At 40.0% G+C, this 20,417-nt stretch overlaps 1 protein-coding gene across 28 annotated transcripts in view; it reads left to right on the plus strand.

The window, feature by feature from the left end:
* The window catches only part of KCNMA1 (potassium calcium-activated channel subfamily M alpha 1), a 908,686-nt gene that overhangs the window by 868,176 nt on the left and 20,093 nt on the right, over positions 1-20,417 (plus strand). For 14 of the 28 annotated variants that reach the window (XM_077453994.1, XM_077453993.1, XM_077453995.1 and 11 more), the window contains 5 exons: positions 4,833-4,916; positions 6,641-6,771; positions 11,452-11,646; positions 14,478-14,596; positions 14,763-14,987. In XM_077453994.1, the coding sequence (XP_077310120.1) occupies positions 4,833-4,916; positions 6,641-6,771; positions 11,452-11,646; positions 14,478-14,596; positions 14,763-14,987 (754 nt within the window). Of the gene's footprint in view, positions 1-4,832; positions 4,917-6,640; positions 6,772-11,451; positions 11,647-14,477; positions 14,597-14,762; positions 16,012-20,417 lie in introns of those variants that run through there. The other 14 variants (XM_077453998.1, XM_077454016.1, XM_077454004.1 and 11 more) reach the window with 2 other exon arrangements.

Below are 20,417 nucleotides of genomic sequence, written 5' to 3' on the forward strand. Positions count from 1 at the left end.
GGTGGGCTCTACACTAACTTTAGGGAGATTTAATCTATGTCTATGCCATAACTCCAGGACAAATAGTCAGAAATCTCCCCAATGAGGGCACTGACAGAAATAAAAACCTGAAAGAGGATTTAACCCTTTCCAACGCTATCCAAAGCTGAATTGGATTTCATCTCTAAAGATGGGTAACATTAGTCGGGTTGCCACCTCATCCCTTTAACCACTTCAACCCCGGAAGGATTTACCCCCAATGGCCAGGCCATTTTTTGTGTTCGTTTTATTGACGCTGTACCCAAACAAAATTGATGTCCTTTTTTTTCCCCACAAATAGAGATTTCTTTTGGTGGTATTTGATCACTTCTGTGGTTTTTATTTTTTGCGCTATAAACCAAAAAAGACAATAAAAAAAAAAAGATTTTTTACTTTTTGCTATAATAGATATCAAAAAATAAATAAAAAAAACATTATTTTATTCATCAGGTTAGGCCAATTTGTATGTATTGTATAAAAAAAAAAACAATAAGCGTATTGATTGGTTTGCACAAAAGTTATAAAAAAATAGGGGATAGATGTATGTAATTTTTTTTTTACTAGTAATGGTGGCCATCAAACTTTTTTAGCGGGACTGCGACATTGCGGCGGACAGATCAGACACCTAACGGACATTTTTGACACTTTTTTTGGGAACTAGTAACATTAAGGCTCGATTCACACTAATGCGTTTTTTGATGCATTTTGCAGAAATGCCGGGACATTTTTTAACATGGGTTCCTATGGAACATGCTTTTTTTTTTTGGAAAGGGTCAGGGACTTTTTTCACGCAAAATGCAGCGTTTTGCATGTAATAGAATTCAATGGACCTGCATCTAAAATGCATGTACCGCGTTTTTACCGCGATTTGCACTGTACATTTTTTTTATTTCTTTTTTTTTAACACTGTATGTAGCTGGTTGCTAAAGAGGGGGCCGGGAAGCCAGCCGCTGCATCCTTAACAACCGAGGAGTCATCAGCTGTCAGCTGGCTTCCCGCTGAATGTAAATAAAATAAATGCCAGCTAAAAAAGAAATGTAGGGTCCCCCAGCAGGTCCATACCAGGCCCCATTCAGGGTAGGGGTACAACTTCTTCTTCCTCTTCCACCACTCCCGCCGACGACCCTCTTCCGATGCTGCGTCCCGCTGATCTGTCGGTGCTGATGTCCTGCATTTCTTAAATAACAATGGGGGCGAAGCAATAGGATTACGTCACTTGGAGGCCACGCGCCTTATGAGGTCACAGATCCATCATGCCCGGGCTGTGACATCACCCAGTTACCCCACCCCATGCCTATATAAGTTGTTGCGCACCGCGCACACGGCATTACAGCGGGAGAGAGCGTTGAGTCAACATCGGAAGAAGACACGCAAAAGAGCAGGAGAACCCAGCAGAAGGCACCAGACAGCGGGAGAAGAACCGGAGAGCATGGAGAAGTCGGAAGAGACCCTCAGAGCTGCCTAATAAAAGACTTGTCAAAAACTGTCTACTGTAATTTTTAACACTACACTACTTTTTTTCCAGGTGAATGGGTAGGGGTACAATACTCATTCACATGGGGGGGAGCCAGGATCAGGGGGCCCCCTTGTTAAAGGGGGCTTCCAGATTCCGATAAGCCCCCCGCCCGCAGACCCCAACAACCACCAGGTAAGAGTTGTCGGGAAGAGGCCCTTGTCCCCATCAACATGGGGACAAGGTGCTTTTGAGTGGGGGGGAGCAGAGCCTCCCCTGCCCCAAAGCACCCATCCCCATGTTGAAGGCATGAGGCCTGGTATGGTTCAGAGAGGGGTGGGCGCTCGTTTGTCCCCTCCCTTTCCTGATCTGCCAGGCTACATACTCGGATAAGGGTCTGGTATGGATTTTGGGGGGACCCCCACGCCATTTTTTTTCATTTTGGCGTAGGGGTCCCCTCCAAATCCATACTAGACCCAAGGGCCTGGTATGGACCTGGGGGGGTCCCCAGGCCATTTTTTTCTCTGGATTTATATTTGGCCAGCAATTTTTTTTTACATTCAGCGGGAAGCCCGCTGACTCATCGGTCATGACGCAGTGGCTGCTGAGTGGCTCCCCGGCTGGCCAGTTGGAACGCATGCATGCTCACGAATGCTAGTGCACGAATCATCGCACCGGTATGGCAATTTTCACAGCCGAGCCACCTTGCCGCAGTACATCTGCGGTGGGTGGTCGACCATTAGTTAAAACCAAACACATATTAATTACACAGGTTCTGTGGCTGATTAAGGTGGTAATTAAACTCGCGTGTTACCTTATCTGCATTAAGTTAGCCTCAGAACCTCTGTAATTCATATGTGTTTGGGTTTAAAGGGATGAGGGGGCAACCCTAAACATGAGGAAAACAACACTTCTCTTGATCTTGAATGGTACCAAATGAATGGTACCAAATTCATATTGTTCCAATTTTTTGTAAAACACACGGAGTTATATAAATCTTGTATTTAAAGTTCACATTAACAAAGCTTAGATGAAAATAACAAATATATGTATAGTTTTGCCTTTAAAAGTGGTCTAGTAGTCTAGCTGTGTTTCTTTAAAAAAAAAAAAAAAAAAAGGTAAACCTGCCAAAGATTGCAAACTTTCAAAAGGAAACATACTGCCCAAGAGAAGACATTAAAATACCTGTCATTGCTGATAGTGTTTCAGTCAGACCAGTAATTGTGATCTCACTGGAGTGAGAATGAAAGTAAACTGGGCTTTGTCTTGGCCTAGAAGCCCATTAGCAAAGTGAAACCAAATCAGAAACCGATATTCAGAGATTCTTTGTCCATCTTGGGTAAAAGTAGGAATCTTGCAATTGTTGAAAAAACATTATTTCTACATCTTACAAGGGTACTGTAATCCAGTCTTCCCTCATTTTTTTATTCTGCTGGCAGCATGTCATCTGTCCAGCGTGGTATTTATAATAGGATACACATAATTTTAAAGTGACCATGCACCGCTAAGTGACAGGTCCACTAAACCGGTGCACTCCTCAGCTACAGCTATGTTCTTCCTCTTCCAACTCTTGCTGCTTTGTTCTGCTGCTTGGAACTAAGAAAGAAGTCATAACAGAGATCTTACACAGGGAACTCTGTCCCAGCCCCCATGTGACAGGCCTGGGTGCCTCAGTCAATTTTGGAGCACCAGTCCTGTCACTTGGGGGGGAAAAGGGAAGTGAGTCACATGCTTCCCATACAAAAAGTAACAGTTATTTCTCTTCATTTCTGGTGGCTAAACAGAGCAAAGGGCGGAAGTAAGTATAAACAGCTGGGTTGGGCTACGTAAAACTGTTAATTTTCCCCCAAAGAGTGTAGCACAGGTTCATGTCATAGGTAACCGAGAGCGAAATAAATATAAATCCAAACCAGGTGCATAATTGAGTGAAAAACGTGGGCAAGCAATTAAGGTGTTTCAAAATACTCGCTGCTCACATACTCATCTGAACAATATGCGATAACAAGCACAAGTCAGTAATGTAGCATCTGCAGTCTAAAAAAGTCACTGGCACGGTTATGTTCAACCCAAGAAAGAGAGATCCAAGCCAGGTATTACTAATTAAAAGGTCAACATTTATTAAAAAGTCCCATAATCCATTTAAACATCCACTTGTGCATAAAGTAAGGCTTCCATGAGGCTTTGTAGATCAGATGGAGTCGGTTGGGATGGTGGATGACTTGTTTGCCTGGTCCCAAGGAAGAAAACAATGCTGAGTCGGTGTCCCCCACAGTGTGTGGGATGTAAGTTGGGTTCTGGTCACCGCCAGAATGCGGAAGATGGAGCCAACTGGAATGACGTGGCCATTGGACGGGAGTGACTAGGACCTGGCAGGAAGGGGGAAATGTGACAGCCAGTTGTTATGATGATACGTTCCCAGGCATGCCCCTTAATACGAGTGATCCACCACCCCAGCCGGCTCCATCTGATCTGCAAAGCCAAATGGAAGCCTTACGTTATGCACAAGTGGATGTTTAAATAGATTTTGGTACTTTTTAATAAACATTGCCCTTTTAATTGGTGATCCTGGCTTGGATCTCTCTTGGCTAAACATAACCATGCCAGTGACTTTTTTTTAGACTGCAGGTGCTCCATTACTGACTTGTGAGAGAGAAATAAAGCAATACAAATGGTAGGAAAAGTGGGGAAGCAAGCAGGCACACTAGGAGTGAAGCATGGATATGTGGACATTTGCACCTTGGACCAGGATTCTGCAGGATGGTGTAGGCAGTCCTTTCTTCAGCTATTCCATATTCAGATACACAGTTCTAATTTAGTACACATCAGCTCATAGCAAAGGTTGTCTGGATCCCTCAGTCACTCTGCAGTCAACAATAGGCATCCTCTTGTGAATAAAATAAGTGTATATATTTAGTCAGTCTGAAAATCTAGTACGAATAATGCAAATGTAGTTGGGGTGCTGCAGTTATAGATCATAATTACAGTTTTTGTGCACATTGAGCAACATGACACCCCCCAACAAGACAGGATCTAGCATGTTTCAGCCCTCATTAATAAACAGATGCCTTGGAATTTATATAGCTTTTATTAAGTGGTTATCAGTTTTATATTGCTAGATGCCTCTGACGCATACATGCAACTTTTTATATTGCATATCAAACATGTCGCAGCTAGGTGTATTGTGTCACACAACTATGAATATGTTTGAGATCCATACATCTGTCCTCAGTCCTTTTCCTTCTATGTGTCCCTGTCCTTTTACATGCTCAGTCCTGGAGCTGCCTTATTGCCTCACCCTCTCTCTGTGTTTTCTTTTTAAACCTCTCCTGCCTTATCCCCATCTAACACTTTCACCGTTCAGCTAAGCCTGGCAAACTGCTGCCTTTGATTTCACTCAGTCAGGAAAAAAACAGTGGAACTCACATACCAATAATTACAGAATTGGGTAAGGAGAAGCCCCTCTTCTTTCTTTACCTTTTTTGTCACTGTGGTAATTATATGGCTGGCCCACTGAGAGGAGCAACCAGCAAACACAGCTCAAAAAAACTCTGTGTGTTGAGGCCAACCACTGGATGGTATTCATCCCAGGATTCTTATTACTTTGAAAGGTACTTTGGAGGATTGGATCATATGAACTCCCCTTGCTTGTGCAAATAATTTTAATGATGAAATTCTTCTGTTCCTTTCCTACAGTGCAATTTTCTATCCTATTTAAAAGCATCAAAAAATATGTGCTAAAATTTCTACTGACATATGTATTAGATCGTTTGTGCTAATTGCCAATTTATTGCGTTATTTAGGTGGAACAGAATGTGGTTTTAAAAACCCTGGAACTAATATAATAGGGCTCTTTCATATATATATATTTTCCCTTCTCAACCTTATTTTCATTAAGCAATCACAGTGGAACAGCTACTGATCATGTGAAATATTTCCTCAGATTGGCAGCAGCCATGTGTCCAGCCATCTATCATGGACGGAAAACCACTTGTGTGAAAGAGCTCTTAATGGGGGAGTTCATTTGATGAGGTCTAATGCATATAAAATGCATCGCACTCTGTTGTTGGACTGGTTGCACCCCTAAACTGCATTTATACTATACATATTGTTTCCTATTTTAGTTCATTTTTTGTGTTTTTATCATTCAGTGTTTTAAGTGCTATCCTTTTTTGGCTGTGGGAGGGAGTGCGCCTCTTTACAATATCATGCAGTGCTTTTGGTTTTGGCTGCTTCTGTTTTGTACCTTGTGTGTGTGGCTCAAGTTTTTAAGTGAAACTGGTTTGCATCTTCAGTAACGATTTTCTGTTCATAGTTCTCACGCCGACATCAGTATGACTTTGATCACAATAACCTCTGATACAGAATCTTTTCTTATAACAGAGCTGATACTTAGCTGCCTCCAGCTCCTGTTTGTCTGTCAGTATGATTGGCTGTTCAGACAAGGGAGACATGATTCAAAAGGCAAAAAAACCCAAGACTCCACATGCCTTGCAGCCTTTTCCTAGTGTTTGTTTCTTATTTCTGACTCCTCTGGAGTGATCAAGCTCTTGGGTTATTGAAGAGCAGATAGATTCTGCTTTTCTTGGGGGCAGTGGGATGTTTAGAGATATACGGGGTAGAAAGAAATACAGAAACACAGGCAGAAGGATTAATCCACTGTGCACACCTATTTTGCCCATTCTTTTATGCGTCTGCAAAGCTTCGCTACCCATTTGATTTATGGCTGTTTGCATACTTACAATACCCTTGAGTTTATCTCAGGCTTTTTGGCCTTAAACAGTATATTTGATTTGTTTTAAGTAGAAGTGTACTTAGTAACCTGTTCTGGTACACAGCGTGAATTGCCAGAGACTTTAATGATCTCTATACTAGCTGTATTTCTGTAGCTTGTTTTGGGGAAGAATATATACTTAAACAAAAAAAAAAACTTGTACAGTTTTAGCAGAACTGAGTCAAACTTTGAGCTGGCTTTTTGTAGTATCAATAGGAGGGTAAGATGGTGTTTTGCCTTAAGGGATGTTAAAAGGAAGCACAAAAAAACGAAAGCCTTATTGCAAGCTCCTAAAGCCAGTATGTTACAAGAAGGATGTTCACTAGTAAGCGGGGTATAGTCAGCAAAAGTGTAACCTGATGTATTCTAGAGCTAATGACTTTGTTTGTGGTTTGCAGTGAATGATTCCAATGTTCAGTTCCTGGATCAAGATGATGATGATGACCCAGACACTGAGCTCTATCTGACCCAGCCTTTTGCCTGTGGAACTGCCTTTGCTGTAAGCGTGCTGGACTCGCTCATGAGTGCAGTAAGTGATTTTCGTACAAATAATAGTGTCAGTGTTAGTAAAGAACACTTGTTATCTATTAAATATTGAAGTCAGCCTTTATAGGATGGATTAATATTGATCAGTTTGCATAATAATGCAGAAAATGCTGATGTCAGCAATGTATTCCAACACTATGTCATCATGGTACCTTTAAATTATTTTTGCTTAGTTCTCCTCTACCAAATATTTATCACAGATGCATGCTCTAAATATTATTTATGGTGTCATTCCAGCTATGTCACTTGACTGAACTTTACTACAGTCTGTATAAGCATTGTTTGCTCATTGCATGGCATTTGGTTCTTTGATGGAGTTGAGTAGACTGCAATGAGCTAAGTTGAATGATTCTAATAAAGCAGTCATGTACCAGTGTGCCTGATTAATATTTAACAAGCATGATGGGCTCGGCTGTACATATACTGCCAGAATGTCACAAAGGATGAAAATATGAAGCCTTCTACATACCCTTTCTTTTTTTTTTTTTAAGGCCACCAGCCTGTATACCATTTAGATGAATGTTTAATTGATACATGTTCATGTCAGAGCAGCTGAAAGAGTTCTAATACACCCAAGACCTTAGTCCAGCAAGGGATAATCGGCTGTGACATTAGCAAGACAAAAGCAGGCTTCCAAACCAATGCATGTCATGTCTAAAAATGCAATCAAGCTTTCACTACAAAAATTACATATTGTCATGCCTCTTATTAAGTTATTCATTAGAGGAATACTTTTTTGCACCTGGTCATTTAGAAATCCAGTTCAATACACTAGCATAAATCAATAAAAAAAAAGTTCCATGTTTCTGAAGGAAAATATCCTCTTCACTCCCTTACTGTAAGTCAGCCATTTCTGAAATCTAGAGTAGTCAGATGACTTGTACAGTGTATTCATGTTCCTCAGCATTATTATATTATGCAAACCTTTATTACAAAATTAATCTCTTTCCAAGCAACCCCCTATTCCTTTAAATAAGCAAAACATACCTAGTTTATTTTTTAAAGAATTTAGCCAGGTTATTCATTTTTGGTAACCACTAAATTAGTGCTGGTAATCTTCCATGTAAGGTTTTCAGCACTGATATAAACATGATCTCTAACCTTAACTTAATTCTTATTGTGACCGTAATACTCACTTGCACATAAACTCTTAAACCTAACCCTAAAATGTTACTTGCTACTTAAAATGACTCCAAGCCTTCTCCTTAAAATCACCAGTAAAGTAGAACTATGGCCTCCTTTAAAAAGAATGCACTGCAGAATTCAGTTATAAGTGTGTCTACATTTGCAGTTTACTCTTGGTCAGCCTGCAAATCCTACAACTACCTGTTGGGTCTGCCAATTACGTCCACCTAATGCAACTTTCGGTGATGGTGTGGCAACAATGCTGAATTAATATCCTAAATTATAGTGCCAGCACTGGCAGCATTCAGGAATTCAGGAGCAGTGCTGCCACTATAATTTAGGCTGTGGCTGCTCCCACTACAGGGAGAGAAATATCACCACTCCAGGTAGGTCAAACAAAAGTGGAAAACCTCTCATCCAGCTTGGAAGCCCAGGTCCCAGCAATGCATAGAGCAATTAAAACAGGAAGAAGAACTGGACAGCAACACTCCAAAAAAGTTTTGGCCTTGTATTCAAAAATGATAAACAAAAATACAAGCAACAGCAGGAACAAATGGGAGCTAATGCATTTCAAAGAAATTAACATAGTATAAATACTTTTTCATTGTGTACCATGCGAACAGAAAATTAATTTATGAATTTTCACTATACTTATACTGTGGTCTCAGATCTTATATATGTTTTATGCACACACAGTTTTTGACACACTTAAATTGATATTTTTACACTTTTTACATATATAATGTAAGGTATACACATACACGTTCATATATATTTCACTCTATCACGTATTCCTATTTGGTTTTTCACTTATCAATTGTTCAGTACTAGCTTTATAATCTTTTAGTACTTTATTTTATTCTATTTTACATTCTCTTTTTACACATATATGCACTTAGATTTTCTTTATGGGCACATTAATCACAGTTGTTTTGTGTTATACAAAATGTGTGGAGATTTCATGTGACCAATCAAGTTTAATTGGTTAATTAACCAATTAAAGGTAATTTTCTGATCATATGGTACATAATGAAAAAGTATTTATACTATGTTCATTTCTGTGAATAGTAGCTATGACTAAGCACTGAAGTGTGAAACACGTTAGCTTCTGTCTGTTCCTGCTGTGGCTTGTATTTTTGTTTATAATTTTTGAACAAAAGGCAAAAACTTTTTTGGAGTGCGGCTGTCCAGATCTTCTTCCTGTTTTAATTGCTGCTCCCACTATAGTGGGACGAAAAAAAATTGCAGGGGTTGTGACTATCGGCCTTGTAATAAATATTCTTAAACAGGATGCTCCTTAAATTTGATCCTCCGTGACCTTAACTCTACGTGGGTTAAAACAGCATGCATGTGCATAGTGGCACCTATTCACATATATGCTCACTAGGGATGAGTTCCGGTGTGTTTGCACACACCACGTGCAGAGCCCACCAGGAAGTCGGTGCAGCGATGCGCTAATCACAGGCAGAGACGATTTCTGCAACCGCGCATCAGGGCAATGTCTCACTGCCTGTGATTAGCGCAGCGCTGCGCAGACTTCCTGGTGGGCTTTGTACATGGAGTATGCGAACACGCCTGAGCTCATCCTTAGTGCTCACCTCAATAGTACACCTGTATAGGTCTAATCTCGCCTTCCCCAACTGGGGTGCAATCTGTGTTGAATAAGGCAGCTGATCGATGTCCTTCTCCTCCTTTCCCCTCTCAGAGTTATACTAGAGGCTCTATGTGAGCTGTGTGGAGCAACTTCCTTTTTCATCTGTTTCCCCTCAATCAAAGCAAACAAACTCCCATAGTGTAGTATTTAAAAATATGTAAAATGTATTAAAAGCATCCACTTACATTCAAGACAAAAACTGCTGATGCGATATGTCGCCCGACTCTGCCCAAGTTTAGTGTTTGCCAAACTTTTATAATAGCTTTACCACAGTTGTTAAAGTGGTGTCCCCCCTCCCCCCCCCCCAAAAACAAAATATGATGAAAATTCCTAAAAAAAAAGAAAAAAAAATTTGGATTTTTTTTAAACTCACCTCTAAATGCCCTAGGGGCTCCCTCGTAGTCTGCCTCCTTCAGTGCCCGGGCACCTGACATCACTTCCCCTCAGCGCAGTCAGTCATCTGGGAAACGTGACTGGACCCTGATGACTGCGCGGTGTATCACGGCGTGCGGCGCCGTGCCCACATTAAGAATGCTGGCGCCACTGTGCAGAGCTGGGAACGAGCGGGGCTTTTTTTTTTTTTAAGGGGCACCCCACTTTAAGCATGTTGATACATATAGTCAAAAAACTTCATCATATCAGAATTAATACACACAATCGTGACCTCAAGCAACTCTTACAAAATATGAATAACAATTTATTATCATAAATTTAATTGTCAAACCTGCTTGGCTGATGTTTAAAATTTAAAGTTGACCTTCATACAAAAATAACACCTTTATAGCATTCTAACCCACTTAAAAAATGGAAAAAAAAAGGACAACACATAATTCACTGGGCTTGTAAGTATGTTATTCCTTAATAAAAGGTAAATAAAATATTGGGAATGTATTAGCATTGAATCGGAGCCAAACCAATCGATTTTAATGGTTTCCCAAAGCAGGTACATTCAAAGCATTCCGCGATTGATGACAGTGACGGTTGCTTTTTCTCTCAGCCAAACTGTCAAGCTATCTAATGGATGGTGTCATAACGCATCACCTGTGCAGCACCATTATAGCTGCAGATGAAACAGAAGTTAAGATGGCAGCTTCCTTGCCTGGAAAAAGACAGCAGGGTTTAGTTCTGTTTTAAACCCCTATGTAAAATGTATCCGTTTTATTAAAGTATAATTAAAAGGCAAAACTTTTTTTTTGTTTTGGATAGTGGAAGAGGGATTAAAACACCTATTAGGTTTTTATTGGTGTTTGTGTCCCTGTTAGGGATTGTGGGGTTCAGCTCGCAGAGAGGTAATCTAAGCTGTATGTAAGGTTAAAGGGCTGTCCATGTTTAATCAGTCAGAGTATACAGCAAACAAAAAGGATTCCCGCGCAGGGGTAAGAAACACAATCCAAAGCAAAAGTCCAGCCAAAACAGTTTTAAGCCTCCTGGCTAGTAAATAGACCTCATTAGGTCTTTTCCAGTCTGACAGCCATGTTCCCTTACAAGGGGGGTGGGGGATTTGGACCCAAGGGATTCTTTTAATTTTCAGGATTTTCCTCTTTTTTCCTATTTGACTATAGGACAGGAAATGAAGGCAAATCTCCCCAATGGGACACAGATGGCAAAAAAAAAATAATCCCTTACTCAATTCAAAATGAAAAAAAAAAAGTTTTGGTTATAGTTCTACTTTAAACCTCAAAGTTTTTAGATAACTAAATCCTATTTCATAATGATGTAGATTTCATTTTACCTTCAGAACAAGTTGACTAGCTGGGACATGAACTCCAGTCATTGAAAATGATTGATACGTTTTCTGTCTGATTTTGAATTTTTCAACAGTTGTATTGCTTTCTCTGTTGATGACTGCACTATTGACATTTTTACATTTTTTTATATTCCTAGACATATTTCAATGACAATATTTTAACATTGATCAGAACACTGGTGACAGGAGGTGCAACACCAGAGCTAGAGTCCCTAATAGCAGAAGAGAATGCATTACGTGGTGGATACAGCACCCCACAAACTCTGGCCAACAGGGATCGCTGCCGAGTAGCCCAGCTGGCATTGTATGATGGTCCATTTGCTGACCTTGGGGTAAGAAAGTGCCTGTCAAGTACAGAGCGGTTTTATGGAGCTCTTCTAAATCTTTACTAACACATCGGCTGTCTGATTAAGGGCTTCCCATGAACATGAGATTCTCATCCATTCTAAAAATGGTCATCTCATGTCTTTTAGTAGTGTAATATTAATAACAGGCAGAAGGAAAGCAACTGTGCTTCATCCAGAGGAAGATATTTTCATCAATTTAAACCAAAAATGTTCCTCCTCTGTCCAAAAACTAAACCCTTTCAAATGGGAAGAGCTGCTTTTCCCACAAGCCATTTCCATCTCCCAAACCATCAATGATCTACATAAAGCACAAAAAACGTATTTACTTGTGCAAGCATTGACAAAAAAAACACAGGTTATTTACGCAGGCTGAAAGGTTTCAGTGAAGTGGTATAAGTTGAGGCAGAATTACTGCTTTTGTCACAAAAAATAAATAAGTAAAAATAATGAAGAGACATGTAATTCTGATTGCCCAAATGATACATAATATGTACATACTCGGGTTGAAAAAAGAGACACGTCCATCTAGTTCAGACAAAAAAAAACCCAATATCATACAATCCCATATACACAATCCTATACCCACAGTTAATCCAGAGGAAGGTGAAAAACCCCAGCAAAGCATTATCCAATTTGCTTACAGCAGGGGGAAAAAATCCTTCCTGATCCCCTGAGATCAGGTATTCCCTGGATCAACTTTACCTATAAATGTTAATACCCAATTATATTATGTACATTTAGGAAAGAATCCTGGCCTTTTTTTTTTTTAAACCAATCTACTGAGTTGGTCAGAACTCCCTCTGGAGGGATTCTATTCCACATTTTCACAGCTCTTACTGTGAAGAAACCTTTTTGTATTTGGAGATGAAATCTCTTTTCCTCTAGACGTAAAGAGTGGCCCCTTGTCTTCTGTGATGACCTTAAAGTGAATAACTGGACACTAAGTATACTGTATGGACCCCTTATGTATTTATACATGATCATATCCCCCCTTAATCTCCTCTTCTCAATAGAGAATACATTTAGTTCCTCTAATCTTTCCTTATAGCTGAGCTTTTCCGTGCCTCTTATCAATTTGGTTGCCCTTCTCTGCACTTTCTCCAGTTCCCCGATATCCTTTTTGAGAACTGGTGCCCAAAACTGAACGGCATATTCCAAATTAGGTCTTACAGGGGCAAAATTATATCTCTCTCTTGCATCTATACCTCTCTTAATACAAGAAAGGACTTTGGAAACCGCAGCTTGGCATTGCATGCCAAATATTAAGTTTATATCTACCAAAACCCCCAGATCCTTCTCCACCATTGATTCCCGCATTTGTCGTCCCCCCCCCCCCCCCATGTTTATGATGCATGTGTATTCTTAGCCCCCAAGTGCATAACTTTACATTTAACAACTTTAAACCCCGTTGCCAAATTAAACAGTGCATTGAGGTTGTCTTGTAAATTGTAGATATCGTGTAAGGACATTATTCCACTGCATAGCTCGGTGTCATCTGCAAAGACTGAAATGGTACTTTTAATACCAGACCCTATATCAGTGATGGCAAACCTTGGCACACCAGATGTTTTGAATCTACATTTCCCATGATGCTCATCCACGCTGCAGTATGCTTGAGCATCATGGGAAATGTAGTTCCAAAACATCTGGGGTGTCAAGGTTCGCCATCACTGCCCTATATAATTAATAAAGATGTTAAAAAGTAAGGGTCCCAACACTGAACCTTGGGGTACACCACTAATGACCTTAGACCATTCAGAGTAAGAATCATTAACCATTACTCTCTGAATTCTGTCTTTTAGCCAGTTTTCTATCCATTTACAAATTGATCATTCCAAGCCTGTAGAGTTTACCTTACACATTAGCCATGTGTGGGGAACTGTGTCAAACGCTTTTGAAAAATCCAAGTATAGCATGTCCACCACCACCCCTCTGTCCAAGGTTTTACCCATCAAACGAAATCAGGTTTGTTTGACAACTTCTGTCTTTCAAGAATCCATGCCGTCTGTTGCTTAAACTATTTTTTCCCACCTCTATGTGGTATTTTTTCATCTATGTGGTCTTTTATTAAACTCTCCAGTATCTTCCTGACTATAGAAGTTAAACTAGGTCTATAGTTATTTGGTAAAGACTTTGATCCCTTTTTAAATATAGGCACCACATTGGCCCTATGCCAATCCAGTGGTACTATTCCAGTCCTTAACGAGTCCCTAAAAATTAGAAACAATGGCTTTTAAATCTCAGAGCTCAATTCTTTTAGGATCTGTTGGTGGATGCCATCTGGTCCAGGTGCTTTATTCTGTCTAAATAGTTTTTGATAATATCACTTTTGAGCCATTGTGGATGATTCAGGACTGTGATAATACCATCCCTGTTATCTACTGGAGCTCCCCCCATGCTCCTTTGTATACACAGAGCTGAAGAAAGTATTTAATACATTTGCCTTTTCTTTGTCCCCAGTCACCCACTCCAAATTATTTTGTAAAGGGCCTAGCTCAGACCTGACCTTTTACTATTAATATATTAGAATATTTATTGGGGGTTTTGTCCTACTATCTTTTGCAATCTGATGTTCGTTTTGAATTTTTGCATCCTTGATTTTCTTTTTACATATACTGGTATATTCTTTTTAACATTTAAACGATGATAGCGTTTCTTCATTTTTATATTTTCTAAAAGCTCTTTTCTTATTTATAGTTTTTTTTAACTTTGACCATGAGCCACATTAGGTTTTATTTTTAGCCTTTTAAAATGATTTTGCAGCGACTTCGCATACAGTCTTGTAGACATCTAATTTCATGTTTTTCCTTTTGCAGGATGGTGGATGTTATGGGGATTTGTATTGCAAAGCTCTGAAAACATACAATATGCTTTGCTTCGGTATATATCGACTACGTGATGCACACTTAAATGCACCAAGTCAATGTACGAAAAGGTAAGTAGACATTAGATAAGGTTACAATAAAGTAATTTTTTTTTGTTCTGCTATGTAGTGAGTAACTAGTAGTATTGAAGTGTACTTTGTATATTGAGCACCTAACAATCTGGATAGTTTATTGATTTTACACTTCATGTCAGAGAAATTTGCTTTTGTTTTCCAGGTATGTTATCACAAATCCTCCTTATGAATTTGAGATGGTGCCCTCTGACCTCATCTTCTGCCTGATGCAATTCGACCACAATGCCAGCCAGTCTCGTGCCAGCCTCTCTCACTCCTCGCACTCTTCACACTCCTCAAGCAAAAAGAGCTCGTCTGTTCACTCCATCCCAGCTTCGGCCAACCGCCAGAACCGCGCAAAAGCTCGTGACACCCGTGACAAACAGAAGTACGTGCTCGAAGACAGACTGTGAATGGGGCAACAGTGGGGGAGGGGAGGGTGGGATGATGCATTCATTAGGGTATTATTATGAATGACTGAATCTCATTGACCCCTTTGTAGAGCAATAGTAACAGACCAGCAAAGAGGCCAATGATCTACTTATAACAGACAGTTTTCTATGCATTTGCTCAACATTACACAACTGCACAGGGTAAGAAAAAAAAAAAAGAAAAATGTCAGTGGCACAGGATACCTTGTGTTCCAGTTAACAGTTGATTACATTCCCCAGAGACCTCTACGCACACAGCATTGTGCAGTTTAAAGGGCTTGTATTATAGGCTGCTCTTCTAGACTAAAGAGGGGGGTTGTAATGATATAGCCAAAGAAGATGATATATTATCTCCAATAATCCACAGAACTGTTAATGCCATTGTTGAAGCCTACATCAATATGGCTTAAATTCAGCTGTGATGTGTGACTATGTTTCCCATATGTCTGTCCATCCCCTACTGCATTCATGTGAATATTGCCGCTCTCCTCCCTGCCTCATGTACATTGTCCTTCCTCATGTGTTTTGGTCATGAGTGCATGGCATTCTTTGTTACCCCCTTAATAGTGTGATGTTATGTCTCAAGTCCAAAGGCCAGGTGTAGACACCTTTTCAACAGGCAGTTTCCTTTACTGACTGCCCTTTTCTGACCTAAATTTGGGTTGAGGGAAAGTACAGTAATATGGGACTTATGCATCTGTTTGCTTTCAAAAGAAGCATTAAAGAATCTTACCGAATTGCAGGTATGCTTAAAAGTATAACTACATGTGTGGCAAGAAAAAGGACCTATTGGGAGCTGAAACCAAACAGTATTATAGAAACTTTTAGTTGACAAGGATAAACAAAAGATGTATCCAAATGTCATAAAATGTAAATGCTGTAAACGAAGCTAAGACACTTAAGTGCCAGACTACAGGCAGTTTTTGTGGGACAGATAACTTGTATGTTTAAATTGAGTGAAATACAAAATTTGTCTTCTAATGGCTTACATGATATTTATTTATTTGCGTGATCCATCACTTATTGTACAAGTTGCCAAACCATTATAAGCAGCAGTTCTCAACTTTCCCCAACAACATGGACTGTTTTACAACTTTTTTTTTTTTAAGGTGCGAGGGCTGCCTTTAATATACCAACTGTCTAACACATTTCATTAACATAATCTAAAATCTGTGTGATGATAATTCCCAGAATAAAAAAAATGAAGCATTTTATAATTTCTGTTTATAATGGTTTCTCTCTGCTGGGGTACCGCAGATGGTAGTCAGTGGGTCTGTTGCGTAGCGGTGGTTTGAGGACTGTTGGTTAAGAACCACCAGTCTGAAGAGATGGCACTGATACAATGCATACATTTTATAGGTGCTCACACCTTTTTAGTTATACTAAAGGGCTTATAAATTGGAAATATTTGTATATGCTTGGCATTTTTGACAACTAGACTGACCAGTTTTTGGTGCCTCTTGAGGTTTGGTTGAAGGTGATTAGTTTGAGTAAGTAGACATGTAAAGACTGTATGCTACTGCATGTGTGTATGATGTATGGCTGAACAATAGGTAAAAAAGAGAGGAAAGAATTGTTGGTGAATGAGATGCTTGTTGACTTTGGTAAACCATCTGCGAAACTGGTGTTCATTATTGTATTATTCTTATCAGGAAGACATTACAATCTGTTCCACAAGAGAGTTTGTCTTGAGCAAGCATAGCACATTCTATAGTAATAGTTAAGGTATCGTAGCTCATAAATGTGAAGGATAACATTTCTAATGGATGATAGCTCTTCTCCCCTTAACATTTTTGTTTGTTTTGTTAATGAGACTTGTCATAAAAAAAAAGTCTTACGTATGGGTTGCCTGCAGATACCTCGGGAGCAGCCTCCAAAACCTTGTCATTATGACTGAATTCCATAAGGTGTCATGTTGAACTTCCAGTGACCAGTATGAGAGAGTGAGAGCAATTACACCAAATTTAACACACCTGAGACCTTGTTTCCCTCCCCGTTCTCATGTGACTCATTAGTGTAAATGGCTAATTCGCCCTAATTTGGAAATTTTCACTTAGGGGTGTACTCACTTTGCTGCTAGCAGTTTAGACATTAATGGCTGTGTGTTGTTATTTTGAGGGGACAGCAAATTGACAGTTATACAAGCTTTACACTCACTACACATTGTAGCAAAGTGTCATTTATTCAGTGTTGTCACACGAATAGATATAATAAAATATTTACAAACATTTTGAGGGGTGCACTCACTTTTGTGAGATACTGTGTGTGTGTGTGTGTGTGTGTGTGTATACACACACACACACACACACAGTTGTGCTCATAAGTTTACATACCCCATTTCTTAATACCGCCTATTGCACTCTTTAACATCAATGACAGCTTGAAGTATTTTGGGGTATTTGTGGATGAGGCTCTTTATCATTTCAGATGGTAAAACCTGCCCATTCCTCTTGGCAAAAAGCCTCCAGTTCCTGTAAATTCTGTCTTGCATGAACTGCACGTTTGAGATCTCCCCAGAGTGGCTCAATGTTATAGAGGTCAGCAGACCGAGATGGCCACTCCAGAGCCTTCACTTTATTTTGCTTTAGCCCAGGGGTTGACAAATTTGCTTGGAATCTAGGAGCCAGCTTAAAAAGTTAGGAGCCAGGTCCGTGACGACGATCCGGACCTGTCCCTGGCCTGACATGGAGACGAGTGAGGGGAAGATAGCAGCGCCGTCGCCGCCCCCCCGTCTCCAAGTCATTGCCCATAGCTCTTAGAGGGACATTTTATTTTTTTCAAATGACAATTTTTTTTTCAATTGCATTTTAGTGTAAATATGAGATCCGAGGTCTCTCTGACCCCAGATCTCATATTTAAGAGGACCTGTCATGCTTTTTCTATTACAAGGGATTTTTACATTCCTTGTAATAAGAATAAAAGTGACACAACATTTTTTTTAAAAGAACAGTGGAAAAAAAAAAAGTTAAAATAAAGCAGAAAAAATAATAATTTTTAAACGCGCCCTGTCCTGCCCGCATATAAAAATCGGTGTTCGAACCACACATAGGAGGTAGCGCCGTGATCGGTAGAGCGAGAGCAATAATTCTACCCCAGACCTCCTCTGTAACTCAAAACGTGCAACCTGTAGAATTTTTTTAAACGTCGCCTATGGAGATTTTAAAGGGTAAAAGTTTGTCGCCATTCCATGAGCGGGTGCAATTTTGAAGCGTGACATGTTGGGTATCAATTTACTCGGCGTAACATTATCTTTCACAATATAAAAAATAATTGGGCTAACTTTACTGTTGTCTTATTTTTTTATTAACTAAATTATTTTTCCCAACAAAAGTGCGCTTGTAAGTCCGCTGCACAAATACGGTGTGACAGACAGTATTGCAACAACCACCATTTTATTCTCTAGGGTGTTAGAATAAAAAATATATATAATGTTTAGGGGGTTCTAAATAAAGGGAAGAAGAGGCAGGTAATATAATACAGGCAGAGGAATCTTCATTAACATTGCTGGTTTGTCATACCAACGGCGACCACAAGAGGGCGCCAGATTCCATAAGGAATCATAGGACCGCAGAAGGCCTCAAAGCTGCGGCCTAAATTTTCGGCCGCCGGCGGAACGGCCCGACGCGATCACGCTGGGGGGGTCCACAGACACAGGATACCCCCAGCTGTGCTGCCCCAGGCGCGAGGTCGCTATTTCTAGTCGCCAATGCGACCTGGCGACCGGGTTTTGTCGAGCCCTGCTTTAGCCAATGATGGGTCGACTTGGCCTTGTGTTTTGGATCATTGTCATGTTGGAATGTCCAAGTACGTCCTATGCGCAGCTTCCTGGCTGATGAATGCAAATGTTCCTCCAATATTTTTTGATAACATACAGCATTCATCTTGCCAACAATTTTGACCAAATTTCATGTGCCGCTGTAGCTCACACATCCCCAAAACATCAGCGATTCACTTCCGTGTTTCACAGTAGGAATGGTGTACCTTTCATCATAGGCCTTGTTGACTCCTCTCCAAATGTAGTGTTTATGGTTGTGACCAAAAAGCTCAATTTTGGTCTCATAACTCCAAATGACTTTGTGCCAGAAGGTTTGAGATAGTCTCTGTGCTATTTGGTGTATTGTAAGCAGGATACTTTGTGGCATTTGCGTTGTAATGATTTTCTTCTGGTGGCTTGACCATGCAGCTCATCTTTATTCAAGTGCCTCCTTATTGTGCATCTTGAAACAGCCAAACCACATTTTCACAGAGTCTTGGATTTGACCTGAAGTTATTCTTTGGGTTTTTCTTTGCATCTCCAACAATTGTTACTGCCAGTTGTGGCTGAAAATGTAGTTGGTCATCCTGACCGTTGTTTGTTTGGTTGCAACAGAACCCCTCCTTTTTCCACTTCTTGATTCGAGTTTGAACACTGCTGATTGGCATTCTCAATTCCTTGGATGTCTTTTTATATCCCTTTCAAGTCGCGCTCCATGCATTGCAATTGAACCATTGTAATAGGAGCGACTAAAGTCGCTCCAACTTAGAAAAAGGTTCCTTTACTACTTGAGGGTGACTTCGGAGCAGCTTGCATTGACTTCTATACAGAAGTCATTTTGCAAGCCGCGCTGAAGTTGGGCTGTACAGGGCAGCTTCAGAGTTGGACGAGAGTCAGGCGACTTTGAAGCCGCCCCTGTGTGAACCGTCACTAATAGTTTGCTTGATCAGTGAAAGTTCATCTCCTTTTAAACTGCTTGCTTTCATATATTTTCATGAATATTGCTACAGATCGGTTCAGCAATTCATCCTCCAAGTTTTGGCCTTGGCTCGTGTATAAAAGTGACTAGTTCAAAATAAAAGTTACTGATTGTATTAGCAATGCTCATCATTTGAAGCTGAGTGGCATATTAGCCCAGCGAATTGTACTGGATAATGAACTATATATATATAGAACCTAGCGTATATTTTCAGTTAAGTAAAGAGCTGCTCGTTTTGCTATGGCAACAATAACTGTATATTATTCCTTCACGTTGTAATAATAATGACACATTTACAGTAATTTCACTGTCTCATGCCCTCCATACAGCTCTTGCTTTATAAGACACTGACACATGAGCTTAGCATTTTAGAAGAAAATTGTTAAGATTAGCTAGAGGATTTGTACACATGGAATCATATTCATTTTTTACACCCACTTAAAGCTTGTCTGGGGAATAGAAGATACAGGTCCTCCCATCACTGCATCAGTCCTATGAATCTGATGATATTATAGCATTCAACTACTGCTTTCCCTCACATGTAGCATTGATTATGTTGATTAATTGTTAATTTTACTCTACAAAATACTCAAAAAAGTGCAGTTCTGGAAGGGGCATGTAGAACCATGTTCTGCAGATCAAAAAGCAATGCTT

This window comes from Lithobates pipiens, unplaced genomic scaffold (assembly GCF_037356315.1).
Source record: "Lithobates pipiens isolate NorthernLeopardFrog02 unplaced genomic scaffold, aLitPip1_a1.2 Scaffold_25, whole genome shotgun sequence".
Taxonomy (NCBI): Eukaryota; Metazoa; Chordata; class Amphibia; order Anura; family Ranidae; genus Lithobates; species Lithobates pipiens.